This window comes from Lithobates pipiens, unplaced genomic scaffold (assembly GCF_037356315.1).
Source record: "Lithobates pipiens isolate NorthernLeopardFrog02 unplaced genomic scaffold, aLitPip1_a1.2 Scaffold_19, whole genome shotgun sequence".
Taxonomy (NCBI): domain Eukaryota; kingdom Metazoa; phylum Chordata; class Amphibia; order Anura; family Ranidae; genus Lithobates; species Lithobates pipiens.
This window is the reverse complement of record NW_027507764.1, coordinates 428160151-428178637: the sequence shown is the minus strand read 5'-3', so window position 1 is coordinate 428178637 and position 18487 is coordinate 428160151. Positions and strand designations below refer to the sequence as shown.

The window sequence follows — 18487 nt, the reverse complement described above, 5'->3', positions numbered from 1 at the left end:
GCAAGGGAAGTGTTAAAGTGGATGTAAACCTATGTCACCCTTTCTAAACTACTGCCATAGGGGTTATCTGTAAGGATATACATGTCTCCTGCATGTATCTTTACCTGTCAAATTTCCCCCTTCTGTCTGCTATGAGATCCAAAAAACTGCATATTCTGTGGGTGGGTCTGTTGTCTGGAGCTCAGTGGTTGGAGTCGTGATGCCAGTAAACTCCCCGCCCACCTCTACACTCCCCTTGTCAATATGCATATTATCCTGTGAACTTACACTGAACTTCTGCTATGAGCTCTAACATCCAGTGAAAAGACAGCAAAGTCCCCACATGACTTCAGCATGCCAAATAATGCTGAGGTGTGGAACATTCAATTCTGGCAGAGCAGCAGAAGAAAGAAGTGGGAGGGAATTAAAAAATAATACATGTCTGTTAGGCTAGTGTAAATCGCCTGTCACTCACAGCAAGGGGGGGGGGATTGGATAAAGTTTTTCTCTGTTTGTCAAGATTTATCTCACTGAACAATAAAAAATGATTGCCCAGAGATGGATTAACTCTTTGTAGCAAGACTGGGCTCAAATGATAGGAAATGTTAGGAAATCTTATACTCTACATTATTACATCCACTTAAAAGCCCATACACATGATCAGAAAATCAAGTAAAATTTCTTCCAATGAACGATCTGAAGATTTACGAATCGTTAGTATGGTGCTTTCGACAGCTGATTCCGAATTTTTGGATGACAAAAACTGGATGTGCAGGCTATAAAATTTTTGCCGTATGTGAACACAACATCCGATTTTCATTTAATTAGTACAATTTTCAAAAAATTGTAAGAGCAAGACTACACATGCTCAGAAACGAAAGAACACATACAAAACAATTTAACTTTGAATTTGAATTTGAATTTGGTCGTACAAGAGTTTTCATATGTTGAGTAACCTCTTCACTTTCAATATGACACTAGTATGCAAGAGAAAACTGATGAAAATGTGTCCGATAATCTGACCATGTGTACCCGGCTGTAGATGTAGTAGCAGATTTATATACCTTAACAAATTGAAGCTGAACTCTATCTAACACTTTTTAAGCAGTTACAGCAACAGTTGCTTTCTTTTTAGCATAAACAAAAAAAAACTGACTAATGTAAGCACCCCTGTCGATTGGTTTGTCTCAACCCTTTAACTCATGGTTGTCATCTTATGAACTAAAGGGGGTCTCAAATGTGGACATGACATCACCAAAGAACTACACTTAGGGGTTAATTTACTAAAGGCCAATGCACTGTGCACACTGCAAGAGCAGTTGCTCCAAAACTTAGTACATTTTAAAAATGGAAAAATTAATTTTTTTTTATTTTCCTTGCACAGGATTGAGTAATTTTTGCAAAGTGACGTTTTACCTAATTTATTAAGCTCTGGACCAACTGCACTTGCAGCGTGTAATTGCACTAAGCAACGTAAACCTATTTGCCTCTAGTAAATCAACCCCACAATGTTTAATATATGTAATGCTTAAGAGTACTGTCAGAAACTTCAGCTTTAATAGAGGAAATAAGGGTCAGAGAGTGTGGACATGCTACATTTTTGGCTGAGGACATACTGCAGAAGACAATATGAAACTTTTGCGGGCAGCACAGTGGTGTAGTGGTTAGCACTCTCACCTAGCAGTAAGAAGGGTCACTGGTTCAAATCCCAACCACGACACTACCTGCCTGGAGTTTGCATGTTCTCCCTGTGCCTGCGTGGGTTTCCTCCGGCTACTTCTGTTTCCTCCCACAATCCAAAGACATGCAGGTAGGTTAATTGGCTTCTGTCAAACAAATTGGCCATAGTATATGAATGAGGACCTTGGATTGTGGGCTCCTTAAGGGTAGGGACCGATGTGAGTGTGCAATGTACAGGGATACAGACAATTGTAGAAACTCAGGTTGAACTTGATGGACTGGTGTCTTTATTCAAACTAACTATGAAACTGGTAACATGTTACATGAGGCTAGTAGAGATCAATGTAATATCCCTAAATAAAGTTCCTCCTAGAAACTGCTGAGGTCCAATGGCTGTACAACATATCCCAAAGGGCAGCCAGTTGGGCCCCAGGACTGTAACTGTTACATCTGCAGGACAGCCTGTTCTGTTAATAAACAGACTTTATGAATAAATAATTTTTGATAAATACATTTTTAAAATAATTTATTTTCCCCTTCTTTCAGGGAAAAATAAAAGAAAGAAAGCCTAAAAGAGTAAACATAGGCAGCCACCACATCTGAGAATTGCTAAGCTGCAATAAAATACATTTTTGCTTTTGTTTTAATGCTGCATTAAGGATTTTGTAGATAGGCATTGTTTTCCTGTGTTTGAAACACACCCCAAGTGCTAGTCATAAGATTCTCTTTTACTTCAACGGTGCATTGCAGATGACAGTTCTGACCTGTTTTGCTTTAGACACAGCAGGTCTCTGTTTAGATGTGCTTGCTTTGCAGGCAGAGCAAGTCAAACGCTGTCATGCATTTGAGCAGTAGTGCATTGCTTTACCAAAGTCAGCATTTGACATCAAGCTCTGAAGCCTTAGCTCAAGATTTTCGTCTTGGTTAAAGTTAGAACCTCAAACTTTTATTGCTATCTCTGAGCCCAATAGGGAGATCTGCCCTAACTTTCTGTGCTTTTGACACCAAAACAAGAAGTGCAGAAAATGGGCACCACTAGGACAGGCAAACACAGATGGAAATAAAGGCAGAGGTTCTAATACTTTCCCTACTAAAAATAGCTTGTTTTGTTCCCAACAGCTTGTTCCCTATCACTGGTACAGAGAATACGTTTTCTACATTAGGGACACAGACATCAACAAAACAAAATAAAAATCTAACAGAGGTTATTCAAACCCTTCCCCGCTGTAAAAATAATAATAATACAATGGGCTGGAGTAAGACTTATGAAGTAACCATGTCTGTTGCATTATCTTAGGGTATTAAACTACCTGTAGAGTAAAATGAGTAAGGTACATTTTAGATACCAGTGTACATTTTGATACCATTGTAAACCTTTTAACTGTCAAAATGCCTGAGGCACCTGAATTTAAAAGCACCTTAGATCCAGACATAGCAATTCATACAGATTTTTCTGTTAATATTATACTTTTGGAATTACATGGGGGATGGAAGGGGGGGTGTTTCTAAACTTACTCTGCTGACAAGTTTTACAAAGTATAGTGCAGTTTTTATAAGGAACATTAAATCTATAATTATTGTAAATGTACTATACATTTATGTCTCTCAGACAAACTGGCTACACTATCCACTTGAGGAATTCATTTTGGCTTGCAAATAATAGTCTACCAGCTCTGCATTGTCTGTTAAATTCATTTATAAACCAAATTTAATAATAGTTAATTTTTATTTCCCTCACGTATCCCCCTTTCAGTTGGTGAGAATGGTTGAAATTCAATACCTTCATAATTACCAAGAGTTGTTTCAAATAGGATTAGTGTATAGAGCAGCCAAATTAAATCAATTATGTAAGTGCTTTATACACTTGTCTTGTGAAGCTTTTTAACAGTCAGCGAGTTGGCTTTCAAGTTATTCCAGAGTAGACAGAGCACATGATAATAGTGAAAAACATGTCTTCCTTGCTTTATTTTTTTTAATGTTTTGTTCACTGCAATATTGCAATAATTAGATGCAGTATTCTGTTGATAAAAGCCTTCCAATCTCAAACATGTGCAGCAATGATTTTTAAAATTAATAGTTTTTTTGTCAGTCATTTGTCGTAAAAGTTCAGTCTGCCCCAAATTTTTATCCCACAGTTCAGAACATTTTGAAGTCACTTAACGGTTTGGGCTGATGTCAATGAGCAAATCCACCTTGCTTTTTGCATCAGTTTGAGACAATTATGAGATCATTCAAAATTCATCGATAGGAGCATTCGATCTGCATTTGACCTCCTACTGACCTGCTTTAAGCTGCTTTTGCTTTCCCATATAACAGTTCTGACACAAACAAAGGCCACTTAACAATATTCCTTAATTCACTAAAAAACATTTTTTTATCTCTCTGGGACTCCAGGGGCAAACCTGCTATCAAAGTTGTTCCACTTACCCTGTTAATTTGTTATTTATACTGTACAGAATGCATAAGGAGAAGTGGTAATTTCCCAAGGTTGGTGGTGACAGCCAAACCTCCATCATGGGCAGCAACAGAGCTGGGAATTATGGACAATTCCTATGCTATGCCTGTGTACATTAAATTGAACCAAGGAGCCAGTGAATGGTTTCATCCATAATCCATTTGGGTGGAATTAATTATTTAAATATTTTAACTTCTGGCTATTTCTTATAAATTGAGTAAGGCACAGATTGTAACCAGTAGCATTTGGATTTGATATCAGTTTTTGCTTCCCTAGTTTAAAATGAAACCCATGAGCACAATGCTGCAGGTACAGAATGCAGGAATGATAGAAATTTTGCCGCAAAAGCAACATTCACAATTGCTCTTTTGTTAATCTCCACACTATCGAATGCCTAGATCGATTTCATTAGATCATGTCATACGTATATGGCCTAACACTGTTCTGTGAAGGATCTCTACTTGAATGCATACCATGTTCATGATATAATACAGCTGTGGGAAAATAATTGTGGATAGGAATGTTTATTCATCCCTGACCATTTAAAGGAAAACTATACACACAATTCACATTTCTGTGAATTCATGCATGCACACATACACCTTATATGCCTGGTGTGAATGCTAAATGTATCTAGAAAATAAACATTTGTGGAGTCTTTGAAACAATATGTTTTTGTGCAGTTACTGCTAATATGCTTTGGTAAAATATCATGCCCTATTAAGATCCATGCTTTTTTAAGCATGAATTTTCTTCCACCTTGTTGTTATCTTTACATTTACAGGTGGTGTTGATTTCATTTAGCTTTAGTCACAGGTGCACAGATTAATTACTTAACCTTTATTTTTGTTGGAGTCATATTGCATGATGGCCTCAGAGTTACATAAAGTAAAATTTATAAATGTTCATATCTTTAGACAAAGGGGGAATGTTAGGACCTCTTTCAGGATTTTATTGTTGTCTGTACTCCTGTTGAGGTGATTTCCACATGGCCCCATGGAGGTAAAAGTAATTGTCCCCATCTGGCCCTTGTTTGTATCCAGGTGAACTCCATACAAGCTATGGGCCATTGAGTGTGAGTGCTGTAGTGATCAAACAATAGATGACACCAACATAATAACAGAGGCAGACAGTTGCAAGTACCAGATCATGATTTATGATTTGGCGTCCAAGTAGCTACAACTGTCTGCTTTGCTCCATTTGGGACAAAGGTAATAATTAATACCCAAGAGAGTGTAGGAACAGAAAGATACCACACCACACCACCAGTTCATCAGGTGAAGAGAAATGGCTTACGAGAAGTCACCGGCTGAGGCCTTGCACATTTCTCTTCATCCTCTTGAGCTGATGGTGTGTGGCATCTTTTTGTTCCTATGTGCTCCATTGCTTCCTGGATTAACCTCCCTGGCGGTATGATTATTTCATATTTTTGATGCTCAAAGCAGTACAATGTTTTGCATGGCAATTTGGCGTTTTATGTTGTAGGCCTGTAATTCTTAGTTTGAAACATGAAATCATTATTATAATATAATAAATAACTATAAATAATTATAACAAATAATAATATAATAATAATAAAAATGATTCAATAAAGTAATCAAATCAAAAACACAGAAATTTGCTCAGTTACAGAATTGTCACTATCATTACTTTTAGTGTTTGATGACAGATTTCCCCACAAATCACTATCGCTCAATTCTGCAAGTCATTCTAATTTATTATCGCTGTTTTCTAGCTGGTCTAAACCGCTTTTGATGTAAAGGGACAGTTTTGGTTGCTATGGACAGTCTCCAGTTTCCAGGCAGAAAGAACAGTATTTATAGTATAAAACTGCATGCAGGGCACTGGACAAACCACAAGGGACAAAAGGGATGTGGAATTATTTGATACAGTAATGTAATCTGTAAAATTACAGTGTACTGTATGTATTGTGTGTGTTTCACTTTTTGAATTTGGTGTCCCCATGTGTTGCAATGCTTGCAGATAACAGAGCCCAGCACTGTGATCTGGGGACAGGATCCTGCGATGTGATCCTGAGTATGGCCCAGGGTTACCGCTTTTGTTACTGAAAATCCACCCCAAGCCACACTCTGGAATACCACCAAGGAGGTTAAGCATTCCTGGATTAGACAGCCTGCACCCAGTCAATACTGTGAGACACTGGACCTGTTTATTACTAGAACACCTTGAGCAGCACCACAAGTTCATTGCATGGTATTGTTAATACCCAAGAGAGGTTCTTACCCTTTTCCATTCTTTTCTTGCCATCATTATCCCAAGATAGGGTTTTTTCCTCACCCCAGAGATATTCTACCACACTTCCTGTCCCACTGATCATTTAACTAAGTAAGGTAAAATATCCCTAATTGGGACACAGGCAGATATAAAAACAAATCTGCCCCACAATGTCCAAAATTAAACATGCTTGACAGGGCTTCCACGTTAAAACATTTCTTACAACTTGACTTAAAAGGTTTTATTCTTTAAGGAGCTACAAAGTCTCTTAAAATAAAGTTGCAAAGTGCAAGCACCCTTAGCATCCACTTAAAATTTAGGTACAGAAATATAATGTAATAAGCTAAACAAAGCAGAAAATGTATTATTTTAATTTGCTAATCATAATTTTCCTTTGCACAGCCATACTAGTGAAACCCATCTTTTGTAAGCTTAGAGGTTTCAGTGACTTTTTCATCAATCAATTTCAAAGTAATGTCCTAATACTTGTTAATCTAAGTTAAATTAATTGTAATAAAATAGTGGTAGTCTTCTGTATGCTTTAACTTTCAAAATGTTTGTTATTTTACAAATTCCTAATTAGCACATATCCAATCTGTATGCTGTCCATGTCTTTCCTTCTTAGTGTCAACCCATCATCCTCCAGGGAAAATCATGTTGAATTATTTTCCTTTAAGTCATTAGATTTAGTGGCTTACAAAGTTCACACTCGTTCCACTGTGAAATATCTCTAAAATGCATCCCTTTCTCACTAAATTCTACCAACATTGTAATCCACTTATAAATTACATCTTGGTTGACAGCTATGCTATTCTGGCGCATGCAAAACTCTTTATTTAAAGATCCATCCTTCTAAATATCCACCCTTCTAAACATTGGCTCCAACTTCCATTAGGAATGATATTCTTTTATTGCAAATACTGTGATAATTTAGTCATATGATCCCTAATTAAAAATGTATGTAATAAATATTTAATATTTTATCTCTCCTTTGGAATCACCTGATAAGTAGTAGTCTTTACCTTCAGAGAGTACCAGTGTAAAGGAATGTACAATTTTAAGCACAAAGATTTTTATTTTATTTTTCCACTTGAGGCATTCTTTTCCATGTCTACAAACAATTTTTAGAAACAGTTTTATGAAGCGTAACTCCATGCAAAAAGCAAAATACATAGATAAAATGCACACTGTATGTGGGAGATGTTTTACCTGCCAAAGGATCTGTATTTCTGTCCATCTAGTTTTGAGTTATTCACAGTTCTGTCACACAGGCCCATCCTGCCTGGCAGGACATCTGTTTTTTTTCTCTGCTGCAGTTAAGCAACACTTACAAGTCTTGTCCCTCCCCCATGCCTTGACTTAACAGTGAAAAGAGAAGCAGCAGTCTGATGAACTCATCTCTTAGTCACTCTGCTCTCTCCTTCTACCAGCAAGTTCCTTCTTACCTCATGAACATAATTGAGTGGGTCCTTGTGCTACTCCTTCCTCTCTTAAGCCTCATACACACGATAGGACTTTGTACAAACTTTCCCTTGGATTTTTGTATAAAGGGAATCGGCCCTGAACTTGTATACACACAGCAGGACTTTTTCAGCCAACTTTCACCAAATCATGTGGTTTTTCTGCTCTTTACCGCCACCTTTGGTCAACTTCTGTATTGTTTTCTGATCTTTTGCAATGGTTCTGAGCATGCCTGTTTGTACTTTGTACAAAAGTCCTAGGGTTTTCTGTACACACGATCAGACTTTGCTCCATCGGACTTTTGTTGCCAGAAAGTTTGTCTGTTCGCACAGCCAACAAAAGTCCGATGAAAACCAAAAAAGGTTGTCCGATGGAGCGTACACACGGTCGGATTTTACTCCAAAACAGCTAATTTGCATGTTTGTTGTCCAAAAGTCTGATCGTGTGTATGGGCCTTTAGTTTAAATTCTTTTAGTCTTTTGTGCAGAAGATTTTAGGGGGCTAAAACCAGGTGAAGTTGAGCTTTTTTAGCTATATTTTGAATATACGTATGCTTTATGCATTGTTACCTAGTATAGTGGTGTAAAAACAGCTCTGTGATCCCAACTGACTAGTTTGCTGTCCCTTACTAATTTCATTAGAGGTTGTTTTGTCATCTCAAATGGTATTGCATTTTGTTTGAACAATTGAAACATGTAAATGTTACATTTTAATTTCCCCCCAGACACACAGTATTCCCATTCATTTATTGTGAGTTTGTTATACACAAGTGATATTAATGTTTGTGTAATCAAATATTTTTATATAATCTGTGATAAACAATTGCATTTTGTGAATAAATGCATATGACGATGATTGAAAATTACTTATTAGACAGAAAAATGATCACTTTCTTAAAAGGTGTATTTTGTATTTTTACAGGGCCTGAAAGCAGCAGACAATGATCCCACTGCTCCACCTTATGACTCCCTCTTAGTTTTTGATTACGAAGGTAGCGGCTCCACTGCTGGATCTCTAAGCTCCCTGAACTCATCAAGTAGTGGTGGTGAACAAGATTATGATTACCTAAACGACTGGGGCCCTCGCTTCAAGAAACTAGCCGATATGTATGGCGGTGGAGATGACTGAACTTTGGATTGAACTTTCATTTTTGTGGACAGGAACAAACATTTGAACTGATATTCCCAAAAAGTGTAAAGAAGCTTGGCTTTAACTTTGTAGTCTACTAGCACAAGTGCTTGTTTGAAGGCTTTGGCATAGGCTGCAAACCAATTTGGGCTCAGTGGGAATATCAGTCATCCAATACTGTTTGGAAAAAAAAATTGATTGAGCTCAGTTACACTTGAATTTTACAGTACAGAAGCACTGGGATTTTATGTGCCTTTTTGTACCTTTTTCAGATCGGATTTAGTTTTATGTTCAACGCTTTAATGGTACTGATTTCTGAAAGGGTGAAAAGACAAGGTATGTTGTGGGTGGGCTGGCATAAGTAAACAAGGATTTCCTTCATCACGCCTTTGTTTTCCTTTTTTTTTTCTTTTTATACATTGCATTGCTTATATAAAAATCTGAAATAGAGAACAAATTTCATTAGAATAACTCTATTAGCTACAGAAAAAAAACACGTGATTGACATGTACAGTGCATTATTTTAGCTCTTAGGCTTCTTTTTCCATTAAGAGTCTTGGATTTTTTTGCAGTCGGTTTCAGGAAAAGGGAGTTGTCATATCACCAGTTTCTAGAATAATTGAGAATTCTTTTTTTTTCTTTTGTAGCAGAATTATTATTTTTTTTCTTTTCACAAGATAGGCACATTTTGGTCTTAATCAATGTACACCTTTTGTTTTGGGTATTTTTTCACTTCACTGTAAAAATGATATGTGTACATAATGTTTTTTCAACATAGTCTATAAAGAAGTTTTCAAGCTTCGGAACATGTGTATGTATTATTTGGACTATGGATTCAGGTTTTTGCATGTTTATATCTTTTTTTTTTTCTTTATGGATAAAGTATTTACAAAAAACAGGTGACAAACACAATTACATTAAAGAAAACTGTAGATTCAGTACACCAGTTTATTTTTTCCAGTTACTTATTGGTTTGGGAGGGAGAAAACAAGAGTTCTTAGCACAAATGTTTTACATAATTTGTACCAAAAACAAAACCGATAGGGGCAAACTGGCATTGGTGGCACTACTAATACATGTTTGAGGGGACAGGCAGCTTTTAAACTGGAGGGACTTTGACAACGACTTTGCCTCTGTATTGTGTACCAGAATATAAATGATGCACCTCTGACCCCCACGTTCTGAATAAAATGCTAATTTTGGATCTGGTGACTGGTTTGAATTTTTTTTTCTTTTCCACTTGAACAATTTTGAATGCTGTGAAAAATCCCAAGATGCCTTGAGCTCAGTGAGAAAATAGAAAACTATACTGCACTAACTCTCATAAGCTGTAGCTTACTCTTTCTGTTTGTGCTAAAAAGAAATTTGATTTCCCTTTTGAATATTGAAGCGCAAATGTGGATGGTGAATTTGAGTGGCTGAGGTGTTGCTTGGGGATCCACAGCTCAAATGTGGAGAAATTGAAGGATACAGTGCTCAGTCATTCATGTCCCAGAAAGAAGAAAAGTCTAATGAAACCAGAGGAGCAGAGCTTGCATTTTACACAAGGTAACATATGACTGCATGGCTTGTAACTGGTAACAAACAAGAGCAAACCCATAACAGTAATTTATAGTAATTAAAACCTGTCTTTTCACTGAGGTGTGTGAAGAAAAACACAATATATTATGCAGTGTTGGGACTTGCATTTCCCTTTAGATCTCGAGGACATACTAGTCTCTCCTTTTTTTTAATAATTGGTTTTCTAGTCATTAAGTGGCACTGTGTATCTCAGGGACAAAAGTAAGGGTGCTTTACATTTGCCCTTTGATGTTGCAGAACTAAACAAGACAGAATATAATGTTTTTTGGCTTAATGGTCAAAATATAATACTATTTACCTTGGAATTGCACTTTAAAAGCATATGTATGATTCACTTCTTAGTGTCCTTGGAAAATAATCAAAGAATGATCAATAAGCCACAGTTTCTATTAGCCTGTAGTGATAATCATTATGCCGTAATGGAGAGCAGCACAAGGTTTGTGGAAGGCCTACGTAGACATGGGCCTACAGCAGTAAGGTTTCAGAGGGTGGTGAAAGGTCTCCATTATTATTATATTCATTTATTTATTATGGAAGCCTGCAGACAAAAAATATGGATATAGCTGTTTAGTTAAATGTATAATATTAGCCACTTGACCACTGGGCACTTAAACCCCCTTCCTAACCAGAGCAATTTTCAGATTTCGGTGCTCTCACATTTTGAATGATAATTACTCAGTCGTGCAACACGGTACCTATATGAAAATGTTGTCCTTTTTCATACAAATAGAGCTTTCATTTGGTGGTATTTAATCACTGCTGGGTATTTTATTTTTTGCGCCATTAAAGAAAAAAGACCGAAAATTCTGTAAAAAAATGATTTTTTCTTTGTTTCTGTTATAAAATTTAACAAATTAGTCATTTTTCTTCATACATTTTGGCCAAAATTTATACTGCTACATATCTTTGGTAAAAATAAGTACAAATTGGTGTATATTATTATTATTTGTGAACGTTATAAAGTCCACAAGCTATGGTGCCAATATCTGAAAATTGATCACACCTGAAGTACTGAATCTCATTTCTTGAGACCCTAACATGCCAGAAAAGTACAAATATCCCCCAAATTACCCCTTTTTGGAAAGAAGGCATTCCAAGGTATTTAGAAAGATGCATGGTGTGGTTTTTGAAGCTGTATTTTTTTTCCACAATTCTTTGCAATATCAAGATTTTTTCTTTCTTTTTTTTTTTTTTTCACAAAATTGTCATATTAGCAGGTTATTTCTCACACACAGCATATGCATACCACAAATTACACCCCAAAACACATTCTGCTATTACTCTCGAGTATGGCGATACCACATGTGTGAGACTTTAATGCCACGTACACGCGATCTGAATTTTCACCAGCAAGAGACTGATGAGAGCTTTTCATCGGAAAATGCGACCGTGTGTATGCTCCATCAGAATTTAGCTGGCCGATTTCCCGCCAGCAGAAATTTGACAGCATGTTCTCAATTTTCCCAATGGAAAAACTTTCTATCAGAAATTCCGATTGTGTGTATGCAATTCCGATGCGCAAAAGCTCACGCACGCTCATATTCAACTATGAGATGGAAGCTATTGGCTACTAGGTATTGAACTTCCCTTTTCTAGTCCCGACGTACGTGTTGTATGAATTTGGTGTGACCGTGTGTAGGCAAGACAGTTTGAGCGGAATTCCCTTCGGAATTCTAATGGGAAAACCATCAGAGCTTTTTCCAATGAGAATTCCAATTCCAATCATGTGTACGTGGCATTACTTGGCCACATACAGAGACCCAACATGCAGGGAGCACCATCAGGCTTTCTGGAGCACCCAGGCCAATTCTGACATTTCTCTCCTACATGTAAAAATCATCAATTATTTGCTAGAAAATTACAGAGAACCCCAAAACATTATATATGTTTTTTTTTAGCAAAGACCCTAGAGAATACAATGGTTGCAACTTTTTATCTCACACGGTATTTGCGCAACAATTTTTCGAACGCATTTTTTGGAAATAAACAGTTTTGTGCTTTAAAAAAAAACAAACAGTTAAGTTAGCCCAATTTTTTTGCATAATTTGAAAGATGAATTTACGCCAAGTAAACAGATACCTAACATGTCACCCTTCAAAATTGCACACACTCGTCCAATGGCGCCAAACTTCGCTACTTAAAAATACCCATATGAGACGCTTTAAAAATGTTTACTGGTTACATGTTTTGAGTTACAGAGGAGGTCTAGGGCCAAAATTATTGCTCTTGCTCTAATATTCACAGCAATACCTCAAATGTGTGGTTTGAAAACACCGGTATCATATGTGGGCGGGACTTACGTATGCGTTTGCTTCTGCATGCAAGCACACGGGGACAGAGGCTCTTTAATTTTTTTTTTTTATTGTTCATTTTACTTTATTTATTATTTACAATTTTTTGAACAATTGTAATGTAAACATCCCTTGTAATAGGAATATGGCATGGCATTTACAGTGAGATATGGGGTCAATAAGACCCCACATCTCACCTCTAAGCTGGGAAGCCTGAAATAAAAAAATGATCCTGGCTTCGATCATATCAGCAAGTCGGTAGAAGCACCGGAGGGCGGCGGGAGGGGGGACGTCCCCTCTCGTCTCCTGTAAGAATGATCAAGCAGCGGAACAGCCACTATGATCATCCTTATGGTGTAGGGAATCGCAGGCTGAAAAAGCTGATATCTGAATGATGCCTGTAGCTGCAGGCATCATTCAGATATCCCCGCACAAAATCATATGACGGCCGGTGGGCGGGAAGTGGCTAAAATGCATTTTTTTTAACACAAAGTTGTCCATTTATACAATATTTCTAACACATTTCTAACACATAGCATGTACATACCAGAAATGACACCCCCAAAATAGATTCTCCTACTCCTCCTGAGTATGGCGATACAGAGTACAGCCGAGCATGGCTGAGCATGGTTGAGTGTGGCTGGGTACGGCCGAGCATGGCTAGGTATGGCTGGGTATCGCCGAGTATGGCTGAGTATTACCGAGTATTGCAGAGTATGGCTGGGTATCACCGAGTATGGCTGGGTATTACCGAGTATTGCAGAGTATGGCTGGGTATTACCGAGTATTGCAATGTATGGCTGGGTATTGCAGGGTATGGCTGGGTATCAACGAGTATTGCAGAGTATGGCTGGGTATGGCAGAGTATGGCAGAATATGGCTGGGTATTGCAGAGTATTGGCAGGGTATGGCAGAGTATTTCAGTGTATGGCAGGGTATTGCAGAGTATTTCAGTGTATGGCTGGGTATTGCAGAGTATTGCAGAGTATGGCTGGGTATTGCAGAGTATTGCAGAGTATGGCTGGGTATTGCAGAGTATTGGCTGGGTATTGCAGAGTATTGGCTGAGTATTGTAGAGTATTGGCAGAGTATGGCTGAATATGGTCGAGTATTGCAGAGTATTGGCAGAATATGGCTGAGTATGGCTGAGTATGGCAGAGTATGGCTGAGTATGGCTGAGAATTGCAGAGTATTGCAGGGTATTGGCAGGGTATGGCAGAGCATGGATGGGTGGATACATGGATGTGACTGCAATTGTCACAGAGCAGCACTGTGGGCACTACAGATCCAGCCCACAGCTCTGCTGCCATCCGATCTCTCCCCTCCACTGTACAGATCAGTATACAGAGGGGAGGGAGGAACTGGCATCATAGCATGGTGCCGGTTTGTTTACAAGTGATCGCTCTGTCATTTGATGGAGCAATCACGTGATAAACCGCCGCAATCAGCGGCCATTTACCATGATTCGTGATTCTTCCACAGGACCCGGCGGTCATGGACGTTCTCAGGTGAGCTCCCCAGGGGGTGCGCGAGAGCGGGATTCTGGGAAGACATCACTGTACCTCCTCCCAGATTTATCCAACCGCCCTGTAGCCATCATTCGGCTATGGGCCGGTTTTTAAGTGGTTAGATAAAGTGGGGAATAGTGAGAACCAAGTCAGGATTTTAGCGCCGTGTCCCAGCTGGGGAGATTCGACATCCCTCTTTGTCCTGGAGCTACTGTCATTGGAACAGAAACTAATATAAAATCCAAAAGATTGCAGTTGCACCACAAGAGGTGTGGAGAAGTCTGCCAGTGGGATATCTTCACAACTGTCTATGGAGAGAATTGTCTTTACTTTGGAGAAATTTTCTCTTGCATTTTTGTCTTTGGAAAAGGAAGTTAAGGAAACAGAGCACAGACCAAAAAAATGGCTTGGAGTTAAATGACCAAGAAATTGGAATGCTATGTTATTTCATACTTTCCTCTTTACCATGGATGAGTGAAGCATCAAACATCACTTGCACATAGATTTACCAACAAGCTGGACAACCTATGTGCAATGATTGTATAGATTAAATCCAGCACTCTTGGAATAGCAGGCTGCAACTTAGTCTTTTAACTCTAAAGGTGCACACCATGCATACCATGCAACAAAGTATAACAATATTCTGAATGTGTAGTTACTTAATCTGCAACTAAAAAGAAACTTGGCTCAAATTTCAACCAGTTCCTGTTGAAGCTGCATGTGACACTGCATGTGACACTGCAAGCACCACCCAACAAGAGGTAATTTAAAAATTGACTGAGCTGGGTGGAAAATGATTGGATGAACAGTGATTGCAGTGCCACTACATTCAGGCAGCCATGTATGCCGGGACTGCTGACTACAACAGCTGACAGTGGAGATTCCTCCACCCATGCTGTCTAACATGGATGGGACATGCTGTTTAACATGGATATGGGAGAATCAATTGATTTTCTCTCAGCTGAATGAGAGCAAATGGAGCCATGTATAGCTAGTTTAGTTCTAATACAATAACGTACCTAAAGCTCAAGTTAGCTGTACTAAATGTTCCAGTATTGCAGTAGACTCTGACTTCATTTCTCTTTTTGAAAGAAACAAGTCACCTGGGCCTCTCTGCTCTTTATGGCAACAAGCCTGCCAACACATTAATAGTGGCTGAATGTTCAGCGAGACATTACAGTATCTCTTGCAGAATGTTTAGAACAGCTAGTAAAGTAATGTGGGAGCATAAAGATGCCCTAGTGACTTGCGACTATCCTTGCTATGAAGGTATATTCTCGTAACTTTTACTGTTTAACAGGTTTAATTGTTTAATATTTTGAATTACTGATGTCTGTGTCCCTGCACTCTCTGTTTGCACCACCAACCATTTTCATTTATGGGAAATCCACATTTTAACAGTTGTTGTTAAATTAAAATGAAAGGGTGATCTTCTGAATGGGAGGCCTGTTTGAGTGATAGTGGTGGCAATTTACTCTGAGATTTCCAGTAACTATTTTTTGTCCCAGGGAAAAAAAATATATATTTTTATTCACTTAAAGTGGAAATTGTTAGTAGTTAAAGAAATATTTTTTATGCATATTGCTCTGACAGATTACACCATGCTAAAGAATCCTTGACAGATAGCCCAACTTTAAATTTTAAGTATATGTTCAAGCTTTGTTCTAGTTTTAAAGCTGTACCCCCGGGCTAAATAGAAGCAGCTTGTGTATTGTTATTGAATCTTGATGTCCTTTGTGTATTTCTTTCAGACCTGTGCAATAATATATTATGAAATAACTTCTGCATGTTGCCTCTGTGTTCAGTTTTAAAAAGAGATATTCATTAGATTAGCCATGAGAGGTAGCTTGTTATTTAGTGCAACCTCCCTATTTCCCAACTGTTCAGATTAGATGTCAGCCACATAGGAAGTGCATTGCTTTTTTGACAGGCTCATAGACTTGCATAGTGAGAAAGAGCTGTAAATCAACCAGTGTGAAACACTGCAAAACAGGTATGTAATGTACAGATGTGGCTGAACATATGAAATATAAAGAATTAAGGTTTTTAATACTTTCAAACACACTGATTTAGATCATGCTGACCTCTTTTATATGTGTAAAAAAAAAAACTAAAAATACTTTACTCTGAAGTGGGCATTTTTATGAAAACTAACTCTCATGACTCTTGCAGAAATTTAACTGTGGCTGGAAAAATCTAAATTAAACCACTGTTCAAAAAATAAAATACACATTTGAAACATACTTTTTAGAGATTGATTTACATAACAAAGTTATCTATTCACACACGCTAATTCACACACTCCTGCTGATATGTACCCTATTTCAGCACAGCTTTTTTTGAAGGTTTTAGTTCTGCAGACTACATGGCATACCCCATTTACCTTTTTGCTACTAGATATTTTTAGTACACTGAGGAAGTCTATAATGAACCACCTTCCTATGAGAAGTGAACTCTATCATCTATACTGAACCACCTTTCTGCACATGGTGAATGTTAGCATGCTAGGGACACCTACTGTATACTGAGCCATGTTTCTGCTACCGGAGAATTTCAGAGCACCGGGGACACTAACACTAAGCCACCATTTTAAGAGTGCTGAATTTCAGTACATCGATAACACCTGTACTCAGCTTCATTTTTGAGGAGAATTCCAGGACATTGGGGATATCTATATTGATCCACCTATCTGCCACTGGTGAAATGAAGCATACTGAGGACACCTATATTGAGGTCTCCTACTTTTTTATCTTACCTATGTACCTCTTAATCCTTTAAGATAACGTGGAACATGAGCATAAACAGATAATTAGGTAAAATGTATAAGAAATTTTTTTAATTTTGAATGTCAGTTGTTAAATTAAGGTTTTGCTCTCTATATTTTTATATTGGCTTGAGCCATAGACAGTTCAAAATTTCAGCCAGCTCAACATGAACCAGCAAAAATTTGAACCCTGTATGGGCAGGCTGAATGTACCAAGTTAATTAATGGATCAGCTTGGGCACAACCAGCCTGCCGGATTTCAATTGCAATTAACTCTAATCGTGGCGGGAGAAGATAATGGCTCAGCAGGATGGATTTCTGCTGACTCCTGCAACCCGTAGTTGCAGGTAAGAAATTTGCATGGTCTGCGTTAATCTATAAGGACAGCTTTATACTGCCCCACTGCACTTTTGCTAAAGTGCAGCTAACCCACAGTGAAGGTTATTTGCACTTTCCCAATAGGTTACTATGAGCTCCTGCATGCTGCATCTTTGGTGCGCTTTTTGAAACAGCACCAAAACCGTGGGACATCATACAAGTCTATAGGAAAACATAGCTAACCTGCATTAAAACCTGCGGGTTAGCTGCACTTCCCCAAAGGGCAGGGGGGCCACACTGGGGCAGTGTAAAGCCTCACTAAAATTTAATTTTATTTCCCAATCTTTGGTAAGGCAGCATATGTTGGCTACAGAAGATGTATAGCATGTGGCAATTGTCCAGTCAGCTAGGTGATATGAGTTTCATATAAAATTGTCAAAAAATAATTCCTTTCAGAGTTTTCCTTCTCATCTTGGCATTGTATTTGTTTTCAGTTTGACATGCCTGATTTAAAACTAAGAGACCAACACAAATAAAGTAAAGGTGATGACAGCTTTAGCAATCCACCCAGCAGTAAACTAGATCAAGCACTGTACTATTCCTTTGCATAAAAATGGAAAAAAAAAACAGAAGTGGCATAGATATGGCTAAGCCTGAGGGGAAGAGGCATGTTGGGGAGGGTTGCCCCCCCCCCCATATTTCAGTTGTGCCCCTCCTTCCATGAATGTTGTGCTCGCTGAGGCCCTTCTTACATCCGCACACACTGCATGCAGCCTGGACACAGCCTCTGTCTTCACACTGTGTAGCTGCCTGCTATGCTGCAATTCTGACTTGTGAAGTTGCCAGATAAGAATGGCTGTGCAGCATCCAGCTACCTGGTGTGCAGATACAAGCTGTCTATAAGAGAATCTGATCTGAGCTGTGTGCTGCAGGAGGATAAGGGGGAGAGCAGCAGCTATTGTGTGAACCCTCATGACCACTCAGACAGCCCAGAGCTGACATGAATCAAACATGAAGGTGACATGAATCAAACAGAAGGTTATCCCAACAAGATTGTTGGGGTGTGAAGCCAGGGCAGACTATAGCC

The 18487-nt window shown here is 38.4% G+C and overlaps 1 protein-coding gene across 2 annotated transcripts in view; it reads left to right on the top strand.

Annotated features, from left to right (window-relative positions):
• The window catches only part of CDH2 (cadherin 2), a 410616-nt gene extending 400474 nt beyond the window's left edge, over positions 1–10142 (top strand). For both annotated transcript variants that reach the window (XM_077492605.1, XM_077492606.1), the window contains exon 16: positions 8732–10142. In XM_077492605.1, coding sequence (XP_077348731.1) covers positions 8732–8938 — 207 coding nt within the window. In that variant the 3' untranslated portion in view covers positions 8939–10142. The remainder of the gene's footprint in view (positions 1–8731) is intronic.
• The last annotated feature ends 8345 nt before the right edge of the window (positions 10143–18487 follow it).